Source organism: Trachemys scripta, chromosome 18, assembly GCF_013100865.1.
Source record: "Trachemys scripta elegans isolate TJP31775 chromosome 18, CAS_Tse_1.0, whole genome shotgun sequence".
NCBI classification, from domain to species: domain Eukaryota; kingdom Metazoa; phylum Chordata; order Testudines; family Emydidae; genus Trachemys; species Trachemys scripta.
In genome coordinates, this window is record NC_048315.1 from 5,557,064 (window position 1) to 5,583,928 (window position 26,865).

Genomic DNA, 26,865 nt, shown 5'->3' on the forward strand with positions numbered 1-26,865 from the left:
TACAACAGTGCACTGCGAACGCCTGTTCTCACTTTCAGGTGACATTGTAAACAAGAAGTGGGCAGCATGATCTCCTGCAAATTGTTACCAAACTTGTTTGTCTGAGTGATTGGCTGAAGTAGACTGAGTAGACTTGTAGGTTCTCAAGTTTTACATTGTTTTATTTTGAATGCAGTTATTTTTTGTACATAATTCTACATTTGTAAGTTCAACGTTCATTATAAAGAGATTGCATTACAGTACTTGCATTAGGTGAATTGAAATAGACTATTTCTTACAGTGCAAATATTTGTAATCAAATATAAATATAAAGTGAGCACTGTACACATTGTATTCTGTGTTGTAATTGAAATTAATATATAAATGTAGAAAACATCCAAAAATATTTAAATAAATGGTATTCTATTATTGTTTAACTGCAATTAATCGTGATTAACTTTTTTTAATCGCTTGACAGCCCTAATTTTTATAAGCCCTGTTGGACATTAACACAAGGTAAACACATGCTCTTGTGATACTAGTAGTGTTTTGATTAAATGAACTAATTTACAATAGTTATAATAGTTAAGTCACTTTTGAGGAAAATACTTTATTTTCTTGTTTCTCTCATTTATATTCCAAATGCGCGCATATATATATATATAGTATTCGCTTTAACGTCTTTTTTAAGACTGACATTTTATTTGTCAATAACTCTGTGTTGATCTTTATTTTCATTTATTTCAGGAAAATAGATACAAACAGTGTACTATGGTGCTGTCCTCATAGTCATGATTAATTAAACCATTCAGTTTTATACTATTTACTGTGTTTAGCTTTTGAGCCCCATTTATTGCCTATAATCAATATGAGAGAACTAGTGAGAAGCACCTTCCAGTGCTGTATCAAGGGAATGTCTGTAGACATAATGAAGGCCGGGCCCTTCCTGTCCAGAGCAATTGACTATCTTTAGCCTCTTTGTGCCTGGGAACCCATGTTTGTTCTTGAACTGGGGATTCTTACAAAACAGTGCAGTTCTAGTATAAATCTAGATGAGAAATTATACCCTTGTTGTACTCTCTTGGTGAATTATGCAGAAGCATTGACTTTGAGAAACTGGGGCAGCTGTGTTAAGGAATCCCCATTTACACTAGGTAAAAAAGTAAACAGTAAATGGAGAGTAGTGTAACAAACACTTGGAGTATCAAAAAACAACTGTGAAAAGAATCTGTCTTAATGTGCTAGCCCACTGCAGTTTAACATATTGCTTACAACCTTCACAATAGAGTTTGAGTGACTTCAGTTACACATTCCAGGAGACTGGCAGTCTGTTACAATCAGAGTCCAGACTCTAAAGCAGGCTAATTTACAGCAATGGGATGAAGAAAGTTGTGGATTTGTATTACACACTCTCACCTGACACCGTATCTGATCCCTTACCCGCTGATTGACATCTTGAATGAGCTCTTTGAAGCAAGTTCCAGCTTAATTAAAACGTTTGCTTGGTTAGCAGTGATCTGTGAAAGCCTGTGATAAATATTGAATCGGGTTCACCTGCTGGTTACTGTGAGTGGATAAACAGCTGCTTTGTGCAGTTTAATCAAGAGACTGTAGCAGCAGAATACTACTCCTTTTAAAAGCGTTTTAAAAAAGAATAGCTGAAAAGCTCTAGTAATGTCACTTCTGATATCTTACTAGGGTGTGCTTGTGTGAGATTTCACACAACAGGTATTCACCACTGTATCATTCAGATGGCTTTGTACCCAATGAAATATAGAAGAAGATATCAAGAAGTCCTCTTATCTCTGTGCTTCAAAGATCATAGCCTCAGTGTTTGTTTAACCTTATTTTACACTTAACTCTCTCAGTGCATTTGACTCTTCTTTTATTATTCATAGAATCTCAGAAATGCAGGGTTGGAAGGGACTTTAAGAGGTCGTCAAGTCCAGCCCCCTGCACTGAGGCAGGACCAAATAAACCTAGACTATCCCTGACAGGTGTTTATCCACCCTGTTCTTAAAAACCTCCATTGATGGGGATTCCACAACCTCCCTTGGAAGCCTCTTTCAGACATTAACTACCCTTAATAGTAAGAGAGCTTTTTCTAATATCTAACCTAAATCTCCCTTGCTGCAGATTAAGCCCATTATTTCCTGTCCTGTCTTCAGTTGGCATGGAGAACAGTTGATCCCCGTCCTCTTTATAACAGCCCTTAACATATTTTAAGACTGTTATCAGGTCTCCCTTCAGTCTTCTTTTCTCAAGACTAAATGTTCCCAGTGTTTTTAACTTTTCCTCCTAGGTCAGGTTTTGATATTTGTTGCTCTCCTCTGGACTCTCTCCAATTTGTCCACTTTTTTCCTAATGTGTGGCACCCAGAATTGAGCACAATACTCCAAGCAGAGGCTTCACCGGTGCCGAGTAGAGTGGGACAATTTACCTCTTAGGTCTTGCATACGACACTTCTGTTAATACACAGCAGAATGATATTACCCTTTTTTTTTTTGCTTGCAACTGTTGACTCATATTTGGTTTGTGGTCCACTATAACCCCCAGATCCTTCACAGCAGTACTACCATCTAGCCAGTTATTCCCCATCTTGTAGTTGTGTATTTGATTTCTCCTTAAGTGTAGTACTTTGCACTTATCTTTATTGAATTTCATCTTGTTGAATTCAGACCAATTCTCCGGTTTGTCAGTCATTTTGAATTCTAATCCAGTCCTCTAAAGTGTTTGCAACCCCTTCCAGCTTGGTGTCATCTGCAAATTTTATAAACACACTCTCCACTCTATTATCCAAGTCATTAATGAAAATATTAACTAGTACTGGATCCAGCACTGACCACTACACAACCCCTTCATTCCTTTGGACGAAGGAAAAGCAAGCCCTAGGAATAATTTCTTTTTGTTGTAGGAAAATGAGGCACATAAAAAGACATTGCACCCCCAAAAATCTCAAACTCTCAGAAGTGGGACTGGTACTATGGGGAAGCCAGGCTTCGCAGTGATAGGGAAACTTGGACTAGCCAAGGAAACTGCTTTGTGGACACCAATTTAGAGATGGGAGGTCAGCTGAGTTTCAAATTTCACTTTTCCTGAGGGAGAGACCCAGATTCTAGTCTCAGCCTGTGCAGAGAGAACTTGGGGAATGTACAGTTTTTTACAGGAAACAAACCAGACACAAGGGAGAAAAGCCCAATGAGATGTTCTGAGTGACAGAGGGATTCCTTGAGTGGGGGCAACAGAGAAAGGGTAGAACTTGTTTCACGGGTTTTGGAAGCTCAGGAACATGCTGATAACCAAACCCCTGATATGAGCACCAAACACCATGACAAACTACACAACCAGATGAAAGCACTCTGGCAGAAACTGGATGATAGGACACATGTAGCCCAGAGTGGCTGTCTGAGCAGCAAGAATGAAGCAAGCAAGTAGAGATCATCCTTGGAAAGATGAGGAGGCATCTATAAGTGAAAGGACCCCTTGTTTTGGATTTAAAACTCCTACTTCAGGAATAAGGCCACCAAGAGCTGGTCCACATCACTGCCGGTGGGCATAATTGGGCCAGGATACCTTGTGGCACAAATACAAAGGAAAAGGCAAGTTCTTCTTCGAGTGATTGTTCATGTCCATTCCAAGCAGGTGTGTGCGTGCCGCATGCACGCCAGCCAGAAGATTTTACTATAGCAGCGTCCGTAGGGTCGTCTTCGCCGCCCTCTGGAGTGGCACCTTCATGGCGCTGTATATAGGGGCCAGCCGACTCTCCACCCCCTCAGTTCCTTCTTACCGCCGATGACGGCTAGCTGGAACTGTTCGGGCACAAGGTATATTCAACGGGGGGCCTGCAGTTGCGCATTGCCAATCAGCAAGCCATAGTGAGCCGGTATGGACATAACACGTGCTCGGCTTTGTCTAGGTTCGTGGACCTCCTTCCACAGGAGTCACGAACTGAGTTTTCAGCCCTGGTTGAAGAGGGGAGATTGATTACCCGGGCTTCCCTCCAGGCGGCCTTGGACGCAGCCGATTCAGCCTCATGCACGTTGGCGACTGGTCTGGTCATGAGGCGCAGAGCCTGGCTTCAAGTTTCTGGCCTCCCTCATGAGGTCCAACAAACGATCCAAGACCTCCCCTTCGAAGGGCCCACGCTCTTCTTGGAGAAGACTGATAAGAGGCTTCATAGTCTAAAGGATTCACGGACCACTCTCCGTTCATTAGGCCTAGACACCCCGGTCACCCAGTGTAGACAGTTCAGGCCACCACAGGCCCCACGGCCGTACCAGCCTCAAAATCGAGGGGATGCCTTGCGCAGAAGGGGAAGGACAGGCAGGAGGAGGCAACAACAGCAGCCCTTCGGCCAGTCATCTGCCCAACCAAGGCCTACACAGGGGCCTGGACCACCATTTTGATAGCTTGGTTGAGGACGGCCTCCCAGTCAGAACCCTGGATCCATCCAACCTTACCTTCTCGTCACGTCTGTCCACCTTCTGTCGTGCGTGGGCCCGGATCACATCGGACGCTTGGGTGCTTCGCACGGTAGAGAGGGGATATTCTATCCAGTTCTCCTCCTCCCTCCCGCCCCAATAGCCCCCCTCCCCCTTCCTCTTCAGGGACCCCTCTCATGAGCAACTTCTCCTTCAAGAAGTTCAGTCCCTCCTCGCATCAGGGGCAGTAGAGGAGGTTCCTCAGGAGCTACGGGGCAGGGGCTTCTACTCTCGCTATTTCCTAATACCGAAAGCGAAAGGGGGCCTCAGACCTACTCTGGACTTGCGGCGTCTCAACAAGTTTGTAAAGAAGCTCAAGTTCCGCATGGTCTCCCTGTCCTCCATCATTCCTTCCATGGATCCAGGAGACTGGTATGCTGCCCTTGACTTAAATGACGCATACTTTCACATTGCGATAATCCCTCAGCACAGGCGTTACCTCAGGTTTCTCGTGTGCAATGCTCATCTACAATTTACGGTTCTGCCCTTTGGTCTGTCGCAGCCCCAAGGGTCTTCACGAAGTGCATGGCAGTCGTGGCAGCCTTCCTGCGCAGGCAGGGGATTCAGGTGTTCCCTTACCTGGACGATTGGCTCATCAAGGGCAGGACCGAGGCTCAGGTGGTCTTTACCAGGCAGACCTTCCTTGAGCTAGGCCTCTTACTCAACGAGGCCAAGTCTCCAACCCCAAAAATCGAATTCATAGGGGCATTTCTGGACTCGACACATGCCAGGGCATATCTCGCAGAGGCCAGATTCCAGACTATGTCCAACATTATCCTCGGCCTCCAACGTTACCCGACCACCACAGCAAGAAACTGCCTCAAATTACTAGGGCACATGGCGGCATGTACCTACATGGTGAGACACACCAGACTCAGACTGCACCCACTCCAGTCCTGGTTGGCAGGGGTTTATTGGCCGGTCAGGGACTCCCTAGAATCAGTGGTGACGTTACCTCGGCCGGTGTTGGACTCCCTTCAATGGTGGCTTGACCCGCGGGAGGGCCTTTCCTCGACCCCGAGCCCTCCCTATCCCTGGTAACGGTCGCATTGGATCGGGGATGGGGGTGCACAACTGGGCGGCCTCAGAACCCAAGGCCTTTGGTCATGAGAGGATCTTTCGTTGCACATCAATGTCAGGGAATTACGAGCGGTGCGCCTCGCATGCATAGCCTTCAAATCCCAGCTGGCAGGCAGGTGCGTTTCAGTCCTCACGGACAACACTCCAACAATGTTCTATATCAACAAACAGGGTGATGTTCTATATCAACAAACAGGGTGGTGCTCGCTCCTCTCCCCTGTGCCGGGAGGCCCTTGCATTATGGGACTTTTGCGTACAGAACGTAATTCACCTGACAGCATCCTACCTCCCAGAGACGCACAACGGGCTTGCGGACGCCCTCAGCCGCTCGTTCCAGGGTCACGAGTGGTCTATCCGCTGGGATATAGTACTCTAAATTTTCCGGCTCTGGGGTCATCGCCAGGTGGACCTGTTTGCCTCCAGCGAGAACAGGAAGTGTCGTCAATTCTGCTCCATCATGGGACGCAGTCCGGGGTCTCTAACAGACGCCTTTCTCCTCTCTTGGGCAGACGGGCTATTTTACACCTTTCCCCCAATTCCCATGGTTCACAGAGTAATCCTCAAGGCCCACAGAGATCACGATCAGCTCATCCTGATAGCGCCTGCGTGGCCGCATCAGCACTGGTACACGTCTCTCCTGCACGTGTCTATGCGGGTGCCCCTTAGGTTGCCCCTACTACCGGACTTGATCACACAGGATCGCGGTTGCCTCCTTCACCTGAACCTGGAGTCACTCCACCTTACAGCCTGGATGCTCCATGGCTAAACCCCGTGGAGATGCAATACTCCCATCAGGTCAGGCAGGTCCTTCTTGGCAGCAGGAAGCCTTCAACAAGGACCACATACTTGGCTAAGTGGAAGTGCTTCTCGCTTTGGGCCACACAACGGGGTCATGCTCCTTTGCTCGCCCCGATCCCTCTTATCCTGGACTATTTACTATATCTCAGACACCTGGGACTGACTCTCTCTTCGGTTCGAGTACACCTTGCTGCCATCTCGGCATTCCACCCTGGAGCGGGGGGTACCTCAGTGTTTGCGAACCCGCTCGTTGGTCGCTTCCTCAAGGGCCTTGACAGGTTGTTCCTGCACATTCGTCAACCCATCCCTGCTTGGGACCTCAATTTAGTCCTGTCCGTCCTCACAGGCCCCCCTTTTGAGCCGCTGGCTTCGTGTTCACTGTTATATCTTTCATATAAGGACGCGTTCTTGGTGGCTATCACATCAGCCCAGAGAGTGTCGGAAGTCAGAGCTCTAACATCTAAACCTCCATACACTGTCTTCCACAGGGACAAGGTCCAACTCAGGCCGCACCCAGCGTTCCTCCCTAAAGTGATTTCTCCATTTCACATGGGTCAAGACATTTTTCTCCCGGTGTTTTATCCGAAACCGCACTCCTCTGCGAAGGAGTGTAGGCTGCATTCCCTGGATGTTCGCAGGGCTCTCGCGTGCTATATCGAAAGGACAAGATCCTTCAGGAAATCAACCCAACCATTTGTCGCCATGGCCGATAGGATGAAAGGGGCTCCCGGTCTTGTCACAGCGAATCTCGGCTTGGATCAGAACCTGCATCAGGGAGTGCTACAGTCGGGCCAATATACCAGCCCTGCCTATCACGGCCCACTCCACAAGAGCGCAGGCCTCTTCCGCTGCATTCCTGGCCCAGGTCCCGACGCAGGAAATTTGTAGAGCGGCCGCCTGGTCCTCAATCCACACCTTTACAGCGCACTACGCCATCACGCACCAGGCCAGAGATGATGCTGCCTTTGGCCGCGCAGTACTCCAGTCTGCAGTGACCTCCGACCCCACCGCCTAGATTCGGGCTTGTGAGTCACCTGCTTGGAATGGACATGAACAATACTCGAAGAAGAAAAAACGGTTACTCACCTTCTCGTAACTGTTGTTCTTCGAGATGTGTTGTTCATGTCCATTCCAATACCCGCCCTCCTGCCCCTCTGTCGGAGTGTCAGCAAGAAGGAACTGAGAGGGTGGAGGGTCGGCTGGCCCCTATATACAGCGCCATGAAGGCGCCACTCCAGGGGGCGCCGAAGCAGACCCTACGGATGCTGCTACAGTAAAATCTTCCGGCTGGCGTGCACGCGGCGCGCACACACCTGCTTGGAATGGACATGAACAACACATCTCAAAGAACAACAGTTACGAGAAGGTGAGTAACCGTTTTTTGGAAGCTGCAGGAGAAGATGGCCCCAGATGATAAGGAGAAATCTAAGAACCACATTAAATGGAACAGGGCCGGCTTTAGGGCGATTCAGCCGATTCCCTGGAATCGGGCCCTGCGCCCCTAAGAGGGCCCCGTAACGTCCCAAAGGAGCTGCCGCCGAAGTCCCGGCACTGTCGTCGTCGTCAGCTCAATCGTTGCTGCTGTCTTCGGCAGCATTTCGGTGGGGGGTCCTTCCTCCACGGCAGCGATTGAGCTGCCGCCGAAGACAGCGGCAGAACTTTAGCGGCAGCGCCTTCAAATCGGGCCCTGCGGTGCCTAAAGCCGGCCCTGAAATGCAAGAACAAACACAAGATCATGATCACAGATGTGGAAGAGCACCTGTGTCACAAAGAACAGCAGCGGCTGGACTTGGGGATAACTTGCACGAAGCATGGGGAAGACTCCACCCATCCACATGACCAGATAGCTGAGCTGCAAACTCATGTTGGAGAACTTAAAAGACAGCTGGCCCAGAAGGAAGAGGAAACGTAAGCAGCCGTGACTAAGACGGAAGAGGAAGAAAGCCAGAAGAACACGGCCCAGAAAAAAATCTGTAAATTGGAATCTCAGATTAATGAACATCAAGGACACCTTGAGCGAGTACATAGGAACAGAGCAAAAACCCAGAAGCAGGAGCTGAGGAAAAAGCTGAAGGTACTGGGAATGGAGCTAGAAGACACAGTAGACTCCACTGCTCCATAGTGGGAACTCACATTAAAGTGGGAACAGAAAATGTCTTTCGTGAAGAAGACCCTGAATGATGAGACAAAGACTCATGAGGCACAAACCCAGCCGATAAGAGAAAGGCAATTACAAGCTATGAAGGAGCTGACAGAACAGCTGGAACACACAACGTGAGTGACAGCAAACTTTGAGAAGGCAAAGCAGGCTCTGGAGAGCGAGCAGGCAGAGCTGTTCAGTGAGGTGACGATACTTCAGCAGTGCAAAGAGGACTCTGAGTTCAAGTCCAAGAAAGTAGAAGTCCAGCGCCAAGATCTGCAGGTAAAATAAGTTGACTGTAAGAGAGTGTGGCGTGAGCTGGCTAGGAAAGTTACCAGACATCAGTGCAAGCTAAACAATGTCACAGGCCTTCTGAGCTGATCAGAAAGCACATCGCTCAAGTCCGTGAAAGCTGCTTCTGGATGCTCAGGAGTTGGTTGCAGGAGGAGAAGTGCCAGACGCTGAGCCTCAGCACGGAGCTGAGGCAGATGGAGGAGGAGAACAGCTCCCAAGAGCAGCAAAAAAAGAGCAGGAGACCATGAGATCCACCTCCTGAGTATCAGAGTTACTCAGTTCTAGGAATGGAGGAGCAAAAATGTGGAGAAGAGAAGGTAGTGAAAGGACACAGTGTGTCTGGAAGGGGTGGGGGAGGGCAATATTACTCACATACTATCATGGGTAGAAGAAGAACACAAGTGGATACAATTAAATGAAATCCTAAAAGCCTCAGGCAAGGCTGTGCAGACCTTTATAATTGACACCCCAGGAGGAAGCTAGATGTTGTCGTGGACGTTCTCAGTGTGTGTATGTATGTATGTATCTGACATTTGCATTATTTATCATGAGTATTGATGTGGAAAGGTGGTTTATTTTGAGTCCCTCTACCTAGGAACAAAGGAATTGCCAAACTGGATCAGACTCATAGTCATCCTGTCCAGTATCGTGTCTCACAATGGTTAGCATCAGATGCTTCTAAGGAAGGTGCAAGAGACCTGCAGGAGGTAGATATTTGATAATTCCCTCCCATCCCCTGAAAGTCTCATCCCACCTCCTACTAGTTAGAAATTGGTTTAAGCCCTGAAGCATGAGGATTTTATATCTCTTGCAAACATTTTTAAGCATTAACTACTATAATTTTGGAAATTCTTGTTATCCATATAAATGTCCATTCCCTTAAAATCTTGCTAAATTCTACAGTGAAAATGATAAAATTTAACCATAGATGGTGTAAACAGTTGTTAGCTCAACTATTTTTTTAGCTCAGTGTGGATGGAGCCAAACTGTGTTATAACCAGTTATTTTAAAACGTCCTTGTTTAAACCAGTATTTTCTACCAGGATTAAATCACTTGGTATTTTTAAACCAGTTATCATAGTTTGGCTCTCTGGGCCAAGCAGTAACACAGATGGAGCACAATCATATTTAACATCTCTGGGTAAACTTGTCTGTTTTCATACTGTGGAACAGGGCCTTATGGATAAATTAGGTATTGCCCTTCATCTTTCCTTAAAAAAAAGTATGTTCCTCTAATTCTAAATAGTTTAATGAGTTATAAAATGATGATGTAGATAAAGTTTTTCTTTATCCTAACAATTTAACTTTTTTCCCAGTTACTATCTTTGTGTGTATCTAGGAATTCTTTCAATAAAAAGATTTAAAGCCCAAAATAGGTACTATATAATTTGGGAAATGCAGGAGAAAGATATTTATTGAGCACGTGTGGTGTACCAGACTGTTCAGATGCAGATGTGCTCCCTGTCCCAGGGGGTTTACAAGCAAAATAAAATAATAGGCCATACAATTTATAACAAACTCAAGAACATTGTTGGAGCAGCAATATAAATATAACACAAACTCAACCACAGAAGTCCCATTTGAACCCTTTCTTCAACTTCCTGCCAAATACAGATTAAAACTTGGGTCTTGTGGTTAACAAACTTGGGTCCTGAAGGTTAAGAAATTTGGGCTGTTAGTAAAATAAGTTTTAGTATACAAGTTAACTTTCTTTCCTCACTATTTCTCAGTTGCCCTGAAAGGAATATGACAGATACTTTTGTAGCTTAGCAAGCTCCTCTGCTTCCTGAAATGCAGATTTATAATTTTTACTGCAGTACTCCCCAACTATACAGTAATTACCTCTTACAGTGAAAAGTAACTAGGACTCTTTTTCCTCTTTCTACAGTAATGGAAGACTACAATGTCATAAATTATGCTAAGTCGCAACTACAATGGTATAAATAGCTTCTGGTACAGAAATGCAGAACCCAAAGGGTCACTTACGAAAATGTTTAAAAGCTCAGCTATTTCATACCTAATCCAACTTTTTTCTTTTTTAACAAGAAAATCTCTGCAGAAATTTGCATAAGTGAGTATTGCAAGATGTAGGGAGAAGTTGCTGCTTTAACCATCCTATTGCCTTAATTATTCCTGCTTTATGTTGTTTGATTTCCAGAGATATTTGTCAGTTTGGGACTATTTTACTGTGTTTTAAGTCATAAAATGGGCACTTCTTTACTTTATGGTCTACCAGAAATCTACCCTGCTGAAGTCCCAAACGGTAACTTTTTTAAGGAAGGTAAATCCTATGATGACATTTAGAGTCTTTTTATTTTAAAAGGCTTGTTTGGGTCCTTTGCAACAGAAATATAAGTATTGATTGCTGAGGACCCCAAAATAATTTATTTTTAAATATAAAAAGTGTGTGTGTGTGTGTGTGTGTGTGCTTGCAGCTCACATGCAATGCATCCTCCAGGAATTTTGCCCGAAACTTACCTTCCTCAGTGAAAGCAAATTTTGAGGGCCTGAACTAGTTGAACAGTAATATCCTTTTTTAATTGTTAAGCTTAGAGGGGCTGAATTTTTTGACTCAAAAATGTGTTTTTAGAAAATAAACGTAAAAATAACCCATTAAACCATGAAATTATGTGGCTGTATGCAGCTGGGTCATAAATTAATTGTACTCAAGCAGGGTTGGGGAATAGCTTGCCTAAAACAGACAATCCTCTTTACTGATTGAACCTGTATGCTGTTTACTTTAACCCACTTGTCACGCAACTCATGGAAACCCGAAACTTAATTGTTTTATGAAGTGCTTCCTCATGTGTCAATGCCTAACCTATAGGCACTTCAGTTATATTATATACCGTATAATTGAAAGATCTTTCCCAAAAAATTTCTAACAAAGAGCATCTGAAAGTGTGAACCTCCAGTTTAATGCAAATAAAGGGCTCACCTTCTCAAATAAGAGCCTTCTTAATGTGTGGGGTTTTTTTGTTGTTGGGTTGTCGGTTTTTTTTGTTATACAGGCACCTCTTTAAAGTGTTTTTTTTTTTCTTGGCTGATGGCGTCTGTGGTTTTCAGAAATGTTATGACTACTGCAAAGCAGTTATATACTTTTACTGGTTACTATAAAATCAGCCTGAGTTTACAGCTTTCCTGATGTTGGTTTATTTTTTTATTTTATTTTATTTTATTTTTTAGTAAAAGGTAACATTTTAAAGCTGCAATAGTGAGTGAAGTGCTTCTTAAAGCCAGTATTATGCCAATTTTAATCCTTTTAAGAAAAACTTTAAGGTCACCTGTAAAATACTGTAATTTATATACACCCCACACATATGCAGGCATTATGGTTTTAATTTTACCTTTTTAAAACTTTTTAATAAAAAGTTTCTTTGAATTTTATTTTTTCCCCAAAGATACAGTAAAAGGAATTACCACTGTTGGTGTTGTACATAAAGAATTTGAATTGCATTTTCCAATCATCTTGATTTTATAAGTACAGTATAGGACAGCAAATATTACTGTGCTTTGGAAAATTGTTGGTGTACTGGTCTAGATTTCTCTAAAATTTACATTTAGTAAAGTAAATGTTTAGGCCTCACATTATCCTCCCATAAAGGATTAATGGTATTGCATCATCTCTGAGGGGGAAAAAATGAATTCAAATGAAAGGGGATAGATATGGGCAAAAAGGCCTGCACAGTAAGCAAAAGTAAACTGATTCTGCAGCTTATTTACATTAATTTTCTTAGTATGTTAATAAATATCATTATTTCAAAGACCAAAATAGAATATAGATCAAAATATCACGATATAATTTGCATTCCAATTTTCTGAGAGTATAAACTGAGTCGGATATTGCCGCATATGTAACGTACACCACATGTCAGCTGTTTCCTGCTTCACTGCTGACAAGAGCCCCATTCATAACTCTCTTCTTTTTATCCTTTCAGTGAATAAGTAATTATTCAATATAGAAGGCAGGATATTTGGAACTGGCTATTTAATGTGGCAGCACACCGTAATGAAATCTGCTGTTACTGGCAACCTGAGAGGGGAATGTAACAATTCCAGCATGGCTGTAACTTTATCTGCTTTGACGGCCTGTTTATTTGGCACATCAGTGAACCTTTTATCCCAGTGAGTGACAGCTCCAGGAGGGTCACATTTACATCCATTCTATCATGTATTGTAATATTTAATGGCGGACAAGGTTGAGTGGGACTCAGGGTAATTTGAACTTGCTTTTCCACAGAGTGGAGGCTAAGAGACAGCTTGATCCCCAGTATTGTGGTGTAACACATTCCATGACTTAGCATTTGTTTATGAAGGATAATCAATTAAAAGCAGAGGGAAAAACTTTCAGCTGTCAAGTACAGTTTGTTGCTACTTGCGCCATCAAACTAAAAACCAAGTGCAAACTATTTTACACTGTTAACACGTGCTGGTCGGTTTTTCACTATTGCATGTACTTGTACAGACAAGATACTCTTCTTACAGATCTCTTAACATTTTCTTTGTGTCATCTACATAAATCCTAATGATTAGTCTTCCCAATAGTTTATGTTGTGGAAGAGACTGAGGAGGATGAGTTTCTCTGTGACAAAGTAATTGGAGTGAAAAAAAAACAAAAACAGTTGTCCTGCTATTCCAAATATTTTTCCTGGATTCAGTACTGTTAGCTAAGAATTATGAAACTCTTAAGGCGAAATGAGAGTATTCACTAGAATTGACTAATGGCATAACACCATGATGAGTGTATTACTAATGGAGTATATGCTTTGAAGCCAATTTAGTGAAATTTGATTTGCAGATGAAACCATATTAAAACAAAGTTTTCAGTATTAGTTTTAATTTGGTAGCCCAGTCAGGTCTTGATCCTACAAGGTGCTGCAGAGTCGTGTCCTGATCCAGCAAAGCTCTTAAGCACATGCTTAAATTTATGTATATGAGAAGTCTCTCTGACTTCAGTTGCACTAGTCACATGTTTAAGTGCTTTACTGGATTGAGGCCAGAGTGCTCAGCACCTTATAGGATCAAGCCCTCAATGGAAAAGTAATTTCCTTTAGCTGGCAGTCAGTATATAAGTACTTGTTCAAATTAAGAAACATAATAAACAATCCTTTTCCCCCACATTAATGTTTCTCACTTTTTCTTCATTTGTCTGCTATGAAACAAAGGCTGCCATCTGGTTTGAAGACAGCGTGTGTCTCTTGTATAACATGCTTTTTTTTTACTCAGTTCTTAAGGCCTGGGAACTCCTAACTCTAGGCATCCTGCATAACTTGCTACTAAACTGTCCTGGCTTTTTTCATTGTAATAATTTGTCACAGGTAAATTAGAGGTAATTGGCCGTGCATGATGGCAGAAAATGAACCTAAAGTAGAAAAACTTTCCTAGTGCATTGTAAAAATTAGTTTAAAATTCTCTCTCTTTTCTGGCACAAAGGAATAAACAAATTAAAATGTCATGTACAAAATAATGTTATTTTACTGGCATAGCACTTGAGTTTAACCACAATCTGGTTTGTTTAAATCCTGGAGAGACAGTGAACGGTACCAGTAAACCTTTCTATATGTAAAATTAATAGATGGTATAACCAAGGACATGCATCAACTTTGCTACTAAATTTCGTATGTTGATTTCGATGGTAACATTTTAATTTCCATCAAAGTAATGGCATATTAACCTGGAAAATATTATGCTGACTGGCAAAGAATATATAAAGAAAAAGGCAGATGGAGAATTTGGTAATTACTTACATTTTTTTTACTTGAGAGATACTCTCTTTTCTACGATAACTTTTTAAAAAAAAATTAAACTCTCTTAGAAATTATTTTGAGATTTTGTAATGTTTTATGTATACTTTTAACTTGAGTCCACTATTCAGAGTTTGATAGATTAATTAATGGGACGTTTTGAACCACCCTAGAGGAAAACGCTCAATGGTCAATATGGAGATTTAGTATATGCAGTTTGCAGTGGTAATGTCCTAATAAACTTTCCGTGTTTTGGTTACAGTCTCCTGGCCCCTGCACACAGTGTTCCTGTTCTTCTGCAAAAGAAAATGGTAAAAATGTTAGTAATGCAAAGAGGAAGGAAAATGGAGGAAAGCCACACATCCCCAAAATATTTTTTGGAACTCGAACACACAAGCAAATAGCTCAGATTACTAGAGAGCTGCAGAGGACAGTGTACTCCAGTGTCCGTATGACAATTCTTTCTAGCCGGGATCATACCTGTGTTCATCCAGTGGTATCCAGAAGTAGTAACAGGAATGAAAAATGCGCAGACTTGCTGGAAGGAAAAAATGTGAGTAGTTTTGTTTCAGAAAATGAGTATTTAATTAAAAAATATTAATGAAAGATTTAGCTGCCTGAGCAGCTGGATTGAGTAACATTCTAACTTCTTAATGGCACACTGGTTGGAAGCCCTTTTGTAACTTCTAACTCAGTTTGCATTAGACCATTAATCTTCAGTAAATCTTGATTCACAGCATCAAAATTTAAAAAAGTGTAATAGATTATGACAATGTATGATTATAGTTTTAATTTGGGAGCTTAATTATAATTGCAATAACCTTTGCTTTCTCAAAACTTATTTATTTTTTAAATTAAATTAAATAATCCATTCAGGCCTGATTTCTCTCTGCTTATTCTTTTATTTTATTTTATTGAGTGTATCTGGGCATTGAAGATGATTAGAATGCATGGGGGTAAAATTATTGTAATAATTCTCTAGTTGCAAAATTAAGAGGATAGGGACTTAATTATCTGTGTTATGTAAGTAGTAATTTAGAGCCTTTTCTCATGTGGATAACCCACCACAAATCTGGAACAAATAATCTGCTAATGATGCTAGCAGAGATACACTGTGCTTGCTCACCCTATGATAATAAGTGTTATTGATAACATAATTTGTTCATCATCATCTTGGTTAACCAAGTTTAGGATTTCTGCTTGCCATTTCAGAGTTGTTTTAAGACTATCTTGTTTCCTTTCCACTTTGCAGCCTACATTTAAAATAAATAAATAAAACTAGACTGCAAAAGCACAGCAGAATTTATTTATTTACAGATAATCTGCAAAACCTAACAAAATTGCCATCTTTTGCTGCTTCATAGTGTATATAGAAGTTCTGAAATGAATGTTCCAAAAAGTAGTGTGTTTCTGCTTGTTTACGCATTTAAAATATCAGATCTGGACTTCCCTGTTTTTGCTAGAGGACAAGAAAATAGTTGGCTTGGCTGCACATCAGATTGAACAAGACTAAATCTTAAGAAATTGAGAGGGGACGGGATTTTGATATCACTGTTAACACCGTTTTGTTTTATAATACTTATTTTAATTCAAGCTGCTGACAAATACTTAAGAGAAAAGCTCTTTGTGCATGTTTCAATCCTTCCCTTATTCCCTGTTCCGTCAGTTGTGAGCTGAGCAACTCTTATTCCAGTTTTCTAGTCCTTCAAGAAGTCCTGCAGCAAAACCTTGATCTTGATAGTTGTAAGGCAAGTCGAAAATTTTTTCCAGCTGCCTCTATTCCCTGTAAGGAAGCTAAAAAGGGCGCACACACTTTTTTTTCCCTTTGTTGGTCACTTTTAAAATATATCAGCACCACACATACATTGATCATAAATGTAGGAAGATTAGTTGGGAGTCATTCTATGCCAAAAATAGTGTGTCTATAAGCAAATTAAAGGTTTTAATAATTGTGTGTATGTACATCCAGTAAAAGGTTTTTGCTGGTTTCCAATGTACGACTCAGACTGTAGAAAACTATTGAGGCTGATAGGAACAGCTTTTGTTGTCTCCATTGGCAAATTGTTTTGAAGGATATATGGTCATACTGTACCTAGTTTCTGTTTTGTCCTCTGGTTGGGGCTTCAAGTTTATTTTGTATTCATCAAGTATAAGTGAGCATTTGCTTTTTATGCTCCCAAGTTCTAAGGGTAAATAGTAGTGGTAATGAGAGCCAATTACACTGTCACTTTAGGTGTCTGTGTTAACCAAGACTATATTACAGAAGTGAGCTGATAAGCAGATAACTGACAATTTGTGAGCGAAAAGGCACTAAGTGTGATAACATTTCAACTGACAATCTGCCCCTTAGGGTTGTGTTACACTGTTAAAAAGGGATGGGCTTTCCTGTTCATGTTATCAATCTTCATATGACTAGGCAGCCTTAATTGCCTCTAGTCTAAAGTATATATTTCCAGGGATTTATTCTCTTCTTGCTGGTTTTGTTTACTTAAAAGTTTATCAAAGAAAAAAATAGAATTCACAGCAACTAATTTTATAGTTTAAAAAAAAAAAACTGTACTCAGATTGACTAGAACAGAGAAATAATAGTTGTTTAGTTATACCTTAGGGACACCAGTGTTAACCAGTATTCAAATTTTAAAATTCTCCACTCCTCCCTGTAATTCCAGGGTATCATCTCCAACCCATAAATTAAGATTTGCCTGTCCAATCTCTCTCCTACCCCTCCAGAAAAAACAACAACAAATAAACCCAAACCAACCTCGAAATGATGTACTTGTACACCAGTGGAAGGACTGCTGTCAAAGTCATGAGCAGAACAACTATTATTTGCTTTTATTGTTAAACATGACACCCTCCTGAGCTATTAGCGCAGAGGAGACATACAAATGAACAAGCTCAGGTGGATTCTAATGTGATTTAAATTCACTAGACATTTCTGGTTGGTAATTTGATGATATAAGAAAGTTGATATATTGGTGGGTGGATGTGAATGTGCCATATTATTTTATTTTCTATCTTTCCTAGTTGAATTAACTATATGTATTTGGATTTATTAATTAATTGCTCATGATTTAGAATCCATCCCACCCTCTTCCACTGCCAGGTTGCTATTTGTAAAATAGATTAAAATTTTCTTTGGGTTCACTGGGGCAAAACTCTGAAATGTACCTTACAGATTTATGTATGATAGGTTATAGATCCTGTCATATTTGCCTGCTTCGTTTCTGCCATTATATTTGTTGTTGTTAAAGTCCAAAAGATAACAAGCACTTTTTAAAATACCTCAGTGATTGAGATGAAGTAAAAGATTACAAAATAAGGGGTTTTTTTGTTTTGTTTTTTGTTTTACAAAAAAATGTAAGTTCACGTGCATCATTGTTCCTAGGACAATATTTTGTTTTCAAACTTGCACATATTTCCTTTTAGGGCGGGTCCTGTGTTTACTACCATGGTGTCCATAAACTTAGTGAACATCATGCTCTACAGTTTGCACGTAAGAAGTGTCAGGCTTGGGACATAGAAGATCTAGTAAGCCTGGGAAAGAAGCTACGTGCATGTGCCTATTTTGCAGCTCGAGAACTCATGGTGGGGGCAGATATTGTATTTTGTCCTTACAACTACCTGCTGGATCCACAAATAAGAGAGAGTGTAAGTATATTTGTAAGTAGGGCTTGGTCTAAACTACGAACTTATGTCGATATAATTATGTTGCTCAGGAAAATCCACACCCCTTTGCCGCATAGTTATGCCGACCTAACCCTTGGCGTAGACAGTGCTATGTTGACAGAAGGGTTTCTTCTATCGACCTTGCTATCGCCTGTTGGGAAGTGGATATCTATGCTGAAGGGAGAAACTCTCCTGTCGGCCTAAGTAGTGTCTTTACTAAGTATTATAGTGGTGCCTCTGCAGTGTTGTAAGAGTAGACAAGCCCTAGATTTTGGTTGTTGCATTGACTGAAGTTTAAAGCGAGATGAATAAAGAATGTGATAAAGGCACATGGTCAACTTAAAGCCACATTCCTGTCTGAATACTTGCTAGTGTTACAAGTAACATCTAAATTAAAGAGATTAAAGAATATTTCTTTTCTTTTGCAATATCCTTATTTTGTACATATGACAGTACCTCTGGTAATAGTCAGTTTCACTGTTTTTTCCATTGTAGCTAATCAGTTGTGTGGATTTCTTACACAACAACAGAAGAGAAACTTCTAGGATGGCGTAACTACGAAAAGTGGGCATGGTGGCTTAGGGAAGGTGTAAAAAGTGAAAATACTTTTATTTCATTAAAAAAAATCACATTTCAACCTGTCTGTCCTTTTTGCTATTAATTATACAGTACCATAAAAGTATATTTTACAAACTCTCTGCCCCTATGGTATTTACAGATAAGGACCAAATTCTGTCATTTATGCTTGCACCAGGTTTCAGTTTTGTGAAAAACCTAGCTAGTTCCTATGCTACAGCAATTCTGTCAAGCTCTAAAAAATCACTTTTCATTGCTTGTACAAGTGACACAATTTGGACAGATTTTTTTTAAACATGAACCTACTGGCTGTTGTTTACTCATTTTACTGGACAATTGTTGTCTTTTGCAGATGGAGATTAACTTAAAAGACCAAGTAGTCATTTTAGATGAAGCTCATAATATTGAAGATTGTGCACGGGAGTCAGCTAGTTACAGTGTTACAGAAACACAGCTGAGATTTGCTCGAGAAGAACTTGATATCATGGTCGTCAACAACATCAGACGGAAGGACCATGATCCCCTGCGGGCTGTGTGCTACAGTCTGACAAAGTAAGGCCTATTTAAAACAAACAATAAAACAAAAAAACCTACTGTTTATAGTCCTTTTATGAATATCATGTACTAGAAGACACACTGCATAATTGACAAGAAGACTTACAGATATACTTCAAACGCTATAGTCCACAAGCCAGACCTCTTGTTTTTCTCATTTTGGGCACCCAAGAAGGATTTGTGGCATTTATGACAATTAATTGTTTAATGGATCACGGGAATATTTTCAAAAGTCCAATTTCCAGAAGTAACTTAGGCTCCTAAGTGCCTAACTCACTTTTTTCAAAATGGGATTTAGGTTCTTAGGTCATTCAGGTGCTTTTGAAAATTTTACTCCAAGACTTTGGGCAAATCCATCTAAATTTTCTGTGCATTTCCCCATCAGGCCAATCACAGGGATTTTGTGAGACTTAATGTTTGTAAAATGCTTTGTGAGCCTTCTATGGAAGGTGTTATATCAGTACAAAGTAGTGTTAAGTCAGCATTAGAGAAACTTATGTTCCCAGAGGAAATCGTCCCCCTTAAGGTAGAGAAAAATTCTATGCAAAGTGTTTCAAGTGTTCTGAGAGTAGACATCCTCTGCTGGTTTAGTAAAAGACAATTGGAGTTTGCTTTAACTAAAGGCAGGGCAGGTAGCAACGCCTAGTTAAGGCTACCCAACACTTATCATTTGCCTGTAATTTTGCCAAACACAAATCATTTGGGCTGATAAAATTTCCCAGGCAGGATGTCTGCCTAAGGCTGATTTTTTTTTTTTTTTTTTAAAGTTTCACCTAAAATAACTCAGCCATTTTTGAGAGCAAGGTCAGGGAGAAATGTTCTTCAATCTTACAACTGTTTTGCTGAGACTGTCTAGTGCCTCCATGCTTCAGAACAGGGACTTGAAATTTGTCAAGTGGGGACACCTTGGTGTCAAGCATCTCTGTGAAAATTTGCCCAAATCTGGTATAAGGCTCTGAAAAATTGCAGTGTGCACATGCTCAGTAGAGACATCTTAGTGTTTGGCAGCTAAATTCTCCAAAGATTCTGTCTGCACTGATCATGTGCTACCCTCTCACAGCTTCTGTCTGTGGCCAGACAGTGCTTGTTTTGGCCCCACAGACCAACTAGGCATGCTCTCTCCCTTGGCTGCAGGAGCTACGTAGGACTTTCCCTGCAATTGTTCTTTCCGGTAGCCACTGTGAAGCCATGCACAGGAACTGAGAGCAGGGAGAATCCTGTTTTCTCATTGCTCTCCATGCGGGTGCCCATGTGTTGTGGAGTGGAAAGAGGCAGCAACCTATCTTGAATGCACAGTGGTGAGGAACAGGGGCAAGGCATAAGGGATAGGAGCCTGAGGGGAGCATGGTGTGGTTAGGAGCAAGAACTGGCAGGGAGGAACAAGGACAGAAGATAGGGGAGAGGAAATAAGAACAAAGGGGGGAGGCGAAGGACAGGAGCTATGGAGTGGAGAAGATCAGAATGGGTGAAGAAGAACATGGACAAGAGTTGGGGGCAAGACAAGGAGACAGAGCAGGCAGGAGTTGAGTGAGAGGGGGACAGGTGTAGGATCTGGACAAGGTGGGTATAGAAGCAGAAGGGGCAGGGAGAGGCTGGGAGAACAGTGGCAGATGGTCTATAGCCACTAGAACTTGGAACTGAACCCGTTATTGATGAGTCTTAACATTCCTTTGCTGTCTAGCAAATAGCTGTGAAACCCTCTGGTAAAATGTCTCTCTCTGTTTCCATCTCCTTGTGCCAGGTCCTCAGAGAAGTAATAGCCTTCTTCTGTTACCAGTTACTCCATTAGCTTAAGTGGTAGTGGATGGTGTTGTGGATCTAAAGATCCCAACCCTGCTGATGTTGTGGAGGATGCATGTGGTCAGCGGTGAAAGTAACGCTGAAGACTTACCGGTATGGGGGCAGGGTTGGAGGGGGGTCAGTGTCCCCCAGCCATCCCTTCCAAGCTTCCTGGCTCACGCCACCTGGGGCTCCAGTGGTGATTTAAAGGGCCCAGTGCTCCGGCCGCTGCCACAGTAGCAATAGCGGTGGTCGGAGCCCCGGGCCCTTTTAAATCATCGGTTCCGGGGCAGCTGTTTCCTCCCTCCCCCTCATCGGCAGCCGGGAGGGGCAAAAGGGGCAGTGACATTAAAGCCAGCTGGGTACGGGCCAGTACCAGTGGCCACTTTTTACCGGTACACCGTACCAGCTGGCTTTTACCCCTGCATGTGGTTCTACATGATGCAATTTTGTTTTTTCAGTGTTTAAGTTTTTTAAAAACTTAGGTAATTTTGGTTAAAATTTCCTACATTAAAAGAATGCTAAGGTTTCAGAGTCGAGCACTTGCCTGTATAATCTGGACTTTTTGAGGAGCCTGAGAATAAGGCCGCCTAGGCCCCCAGCAGCCCAGACTCCCAGCAGCCCACCTGCCTGAGAGCTGGGCAGCTTGTGGAATCTAGAACATAAGAATGGTCATACTGGGGCAGATCAATGGTCTATCTAGCCCAGTTTCCTCTCTTCCGATGGTGGCCAATGCCAGATGCTTCAGAATGAGTGAACAGAACAGGGCAGTTTATCAAGCGATTTATCCCAGTCGTCCTGTCCCAGCTTCTGGCAATCAGAGGGCTAGGGACACCCAGAGTTATGAGGTTGCATCCCTGACAGTCTTGGTTAATAGCCATTGATGTTTCTTTCCTTCATGAACACATCAAATTCTTTTTTGAAGCCAGTTATATTTTTGGCCTTCACAACATCCCCTGGAAGTGAGTTCCACAGGCTTATTGTGCATTGTGTGAAGAAGTATTTCCTTATGTTTGTTTTAAACCTGCTGCCTATTAATTTAATTGGGTGACCCCTGGTGATGATATAAATAACACTTCCTTATTCACTTTCTCTACTCCATTTTTATAAACCTCTGTCATATCTCCCCTTCGTTGTCTCTGGGCAGTTTGCAAGTCATGGAGACGTGGATGATAGTCTGACAGAATATTAAAATTTTCCTGCAGAAAGTTAATTTTCTGCCAGAAAATTATTCCACAGAAAATGCCCAACGAACTCGAAGGGAGAATGGAAATTTCTCTGCTCCTGCTACAGAGTTTCTATGTGATGTTGAGCAAGTCACATAAATCAAAAAGCAGCCAACCTCCACCACCATTTCATTCTCCTTTGTGTTTTGACTGTACAGTGCCATATATAGTAGCTGCTACTGTAATTTAAATAATAAATAACTGGTACCCAACTGTGCATGTCCAAATATTCCAATTAAGTAATTGCCTCCTTCATCAGAAACCTATCTGAAAAGTGGAATAACAATAAGAAATAACAAAAGTGGCTTTGTTTATATTAACTGAGCTTATCTTAATTACATTTGGGACAAGCATTTTGTTATAATATTGGTCTGGAAGTGTTGCTCATTTAGGAAGTCCCTGTTTATATTAGAGATTAGGTACACCTTCAACTTCACCCCTTTTCTTTTCCATTTGGTGCCAAGGGTTAACATTTGTGTGCCACTGAGACAGAATAATTTCCCTGTGGCTACTAATTCTCCTTTGTTGGGTCTTTCAAATGTTAAACTTCTTAGCAGCAGGAGAAGAGGAGAGCAACAAGGCTGGAGATTTGACCGCCTCTGGCTTTTTAACCTTATCAGAAAAACTCAGGTTGATTCTCTTGTCAAGTCTGCCAACCGTAGGGAAAGCAAGAGACTGAGTGTAAATGACCAATAATTAGTATTCTCTTTTTGCACAAACTGGCAGCTCTGGGCCCGTTAAGTGAGTAACCAGAAAAATTCTACATCCGTTTAAAAAAGTCTCTTATGTTTGATTCTAAAAAGCACTTAAGCACATGTTTTAGTGCCCTTTCCTACACTTGAAAGGATTTGCCAGTTCCCCTAGTGGAAACACAGCTTATACTAGCAAAAGAGTTCTTGCATCCTGTCTTTCTTCCTCCGTGGCTGGAATGAAGGGATGTGGTTTAATTAGGCTGATTTAACTCATCTTGGAAATACTTAGCAATGAGCTGTATGATGCAGGTTGTCACTCTTTCCTTGATCATACCAATTACAGAGGTAATGAATTGTCTGTAAAGCATAATAGCTTAAAATAAGGATTGGTGCATGGCTACACAAATGTTTCCTAGCATTCCTGACAAATTAAAGAAACAAGTTATATTTTTATGCCCTTTTAAAATAAAGTTAAAAAATAATATATGGGGCGGGGGGGCGGGGGGAATGTCAACACTAAGGGACAGATTTTTCTCTGACATCCACCAGCATACATCAGAAGTAGCTCTAATTAAAGTCAGTGCAGTTCAAAGGTGTAAAACTAGCAGAAGAGAGAACAGAATCAGACCCTAAATGCAGAGCCCTCACCTTTTGATTAAAGATATTAAGTTAAAATAAGTACTGTATATACTCGTTCATTAGCCCGTTCGTTTATAAGCCGACCCCCCCGAGATGGTTAGGTAAAAATAGCAAAAACTATGACCCTTTCATAAGTCGACCCTATATTTCAGGGGTTGGCAAACTTTGGCTCCTGGCCCGTTAGGATAAGCCTCTAGCGGGACTGGACGTTTTGTTTACCTGGAGCGTTCACTGGCATGGAGCCCCTCAGCTCCCAGTGGCCGCAGTTTGCCGTTTCCAGCCAATGGGAGTTGCGGGAAGTGGCACCTCTCTGGGAAAGGTGAACTGCAGCCACAGGGAGCTGAGGGACTCCATGCCTGTGAACTCTCCAGGTAAACAAAACAACAATGTATTAGATATTCAATTCAATGATTCCATAGAGTTTAAAATCATCAAATTTTAGTGTAGACCTGTTTATAAGCCGATCCCCGCTCTTTGATGTGTCATATTTTACCAAAAATATTAGGCTTATGAACGAGTATATAATATCACAGGAGTATGGTACAATTTGTGAAGCTTATTCAATTTTGCTTCCTGGAAACAATCATACAAGATCATTGAAATTAATGCAGGAATGATTTACAATTATTATTCCTCTCTTCATTTGCAGTTGGCTGCAGGAAAGCTCTGGTCAGCTTAAAGAAAGGGGATATGAAACCTCCTGTAAAGTTTGGAGTGGAAAGGAAATGCTCACCATTTTGCACAATATGGGAATAACAAATGCTACATTTCCTATCTTGCAGGTAGAGTTTTCTGTTACAGAATTTATTATAGAAATGCATAATATTATTTGGTTTCATGTTTTAAAATACGCTTACACTACTTGTACTTTTTTAAATTCAGTCCAGTTTCTCAAAGCTGTCTTTAAAAAGTGTGCATGATGAAAATCAAAGGTAAATCCACAGAAACTAGTACAGTCACACCTGTGTAAAAGACGTGCCAGTGGCGAATCAAGTTCTAAATCTACTAGAGTAATTTATTTTCAAAGTCGCAGACACTGACCTTGTTACGATGATCTTATAATTACTTTATTTCTGTTCTACCAAAGAATAACTGTGATCAGATAAAATTATTCAAAGTTGTGACAATGTAGTGACTCTTAGTTCTCTCTTTACTGACGATCTACATTCAGATTGATTGATTAACAAATCATATTTACTGCATGCTTCAGCCAGTCATTTCTTTCTGTATGGTACCAAGCACATTGAAAGCACTGAGTTAAGTACTAAGATTTTTATCTTCAGTCTAACTTCTCTAGCTGCATTGAGATAAGTTGTTTTAAAATACTGTGGTGAACACTTTATTTGTATGCATTTGTTTTGGGAAGATTTTTAGGATGATATTAATGAAGAGTTTGCCTGTTGCAGAAACATTTTGCAGCTGTCCTTGAAAAAGAAGAAAAAGTATCAAATCTTCATGAAGGAGATGAGCTTATTGAGGTTCCTATTGTGAGCCCTGCCACTCAAATTGTGCTAAAAGGGCTATTCATGGTTCTGCTATATCTTTTTAAAGATAACAACAGGTTGGTGGAAATATATAGCCTGAATTGTGGACTTTTTTCATTCTCCTTTCTATCAGATATATTTAAATTGCAAGTGACTGCATTTTTGTAAACATCTGATTGTTTATAGGAAGATGGAAAGACGGCAATTATAAATATTTTCCCTAAGACATTTGGGTAGTTTTGGTGCGCATGATAAAGAAAAAAAGAGCACTTGTAGGAGCCAAGCACAGTGGAGGCATGCATAGTACAAACATGTTCCTGCTTCTTTGCCAAGTTGTCTCTTTCTCAACTATTCAGCACCTCTGCTATTTATTTCAGTGTCAGGTTTCTCCTGAGCGAAACCTACCAATTAAACAGGATTGTGCCAAAAAATTCTCATGTGGGTAAACATCCAGTAAGTAGTAGGTTGATATCACCAAATTAATTTTCTTTTTTATATAACTAAAATGTTGAGTATGGTTTCTCTAAAGGTCAGACTAGAATATTTTCTTGGCATGTTGCTTAACTCCAGTATGCAATTTAATTCTTTTAAATTAACATTGAAGTGATCTAAACTACTCTTTTGATACCTTCACTCTTAAAGCCACTGTAGCTATTAAATATTTTGTTTTAGAACTAATTCTGTAATCCACGGCTTAGCGATTATAGGGGCTCTTTATGTTTCTTAAATGGGAAGTCATATAACTTTTGAACTTTGTATCTTAAATCATAATCTCTGTTTCTAGTGTAGAGTACGTTATTCCATATATTGTATGCACAGTTGCCAACTCATTTTATTATAGGCAGAGTTTGGTACAGCATTAGGCTGGATGCTTAAGGTGGAACCACATTGTGTCAACACTGGTTTTGTTTTTTCAGAGTTTAATGCTGAACTCACATGACAGATATTAGGAAATATATTTAACAAACACAAGTGCAGGTTACATCTATTTACCAGTTATATTAATTTACTTTTGTATAGATTTGCAGATGACTACAGAGTTGCTTTGCAACAAACATATGTTTGGACAAATGAAAAGCAACTTGATATTCCAGATAAAAATGCTTTTTTTGTACAACCAAAACATCAGAGAAGTTCACGGCAGAAAACAGAAGTCCATACGCTTAACTTTTGGTGCTTGAATCCAGCTGTGGTAAGCTAAGTACAAAGTGAACCAGCAACTCCTTCCTGACCCTTATTTGATCACAAATACAAATATAATGTATTGATTTTACAATTTTTTTTTTTAATTTTCCCTAGGCCTTTTCAGATTTAAGTGGGAATGTCAGGACAATTGTTCTAACATCTGGTACGCTCTCTCCAATGGACTCATTTTCTTCAGAACTTGGTGTGAAGTTTACTATCCAGCTTGAGGCAAATCATGTTATTCATAACTCACAGGTAAATGTTTGCAGCATTGCTTTCACTCCTGAAACTTTAATATTCATTATAAATGGCAAGTTAAAATGAAGACCATATAAACTCGTTCTATTTCTATAACTCAAAATGGAAAGAGTAAAATAGACATTTACTTGCATTGAGAAAATTGTCAACTAAGTGTTTAAATGAAACTATACTTGATATATAATAATCCTAAATAAAAGTAGTAATAGTAGGAAAATATTATTTCACCAGTACAGCTAAAAAGTAAACACTACTGGTAACAGCACCTCTCACTTTGGTGACTTGC

At 41.0% G+C, this 26,865-nt stretch overlaps 1 protein-coding gene across 1 annotated transcript in view; it reads left to right on the forward strand.

The window, feature by feature from the left end:
• BRIP1 (BRCA1 interacting protein C-terminal helicase 1) overlaps positions 1–26,865 on the forward strand; it is a 118,594-nt gene that overhangs the window by 24,055 nt on the left and 67,674 nt on the right. Inside the window, exons 7-13 of the mRNA XM_034752655.1 lie at positions 14,779–15,069; positions 17,946–18,167; positions 19,114–19,313; positions 24,302–24,434; positions 25,059–25,213; positions 26,157–26,328; positions 26,436–26,576. Of these exons, the coding sequence (XP_034608546.1) occupies positions 14,779–15,069; positions 17,946–18,167; positions 19,114–19,313; positions 24,302–24,434; positions 25,059–25,213; positions 26,157–26,328; positions 26,436–26,576 (1,314 nt within the window). The remainder of the gene's footprint in view (positions 1–14,778; positions 15,070–17,945; positions 18,168–19,113; positions 19,314–24,301; positions 24,435–25,058; positions 25,214–26,156; positions 26,329–26,435; positions 26,577–26,865) is intronic.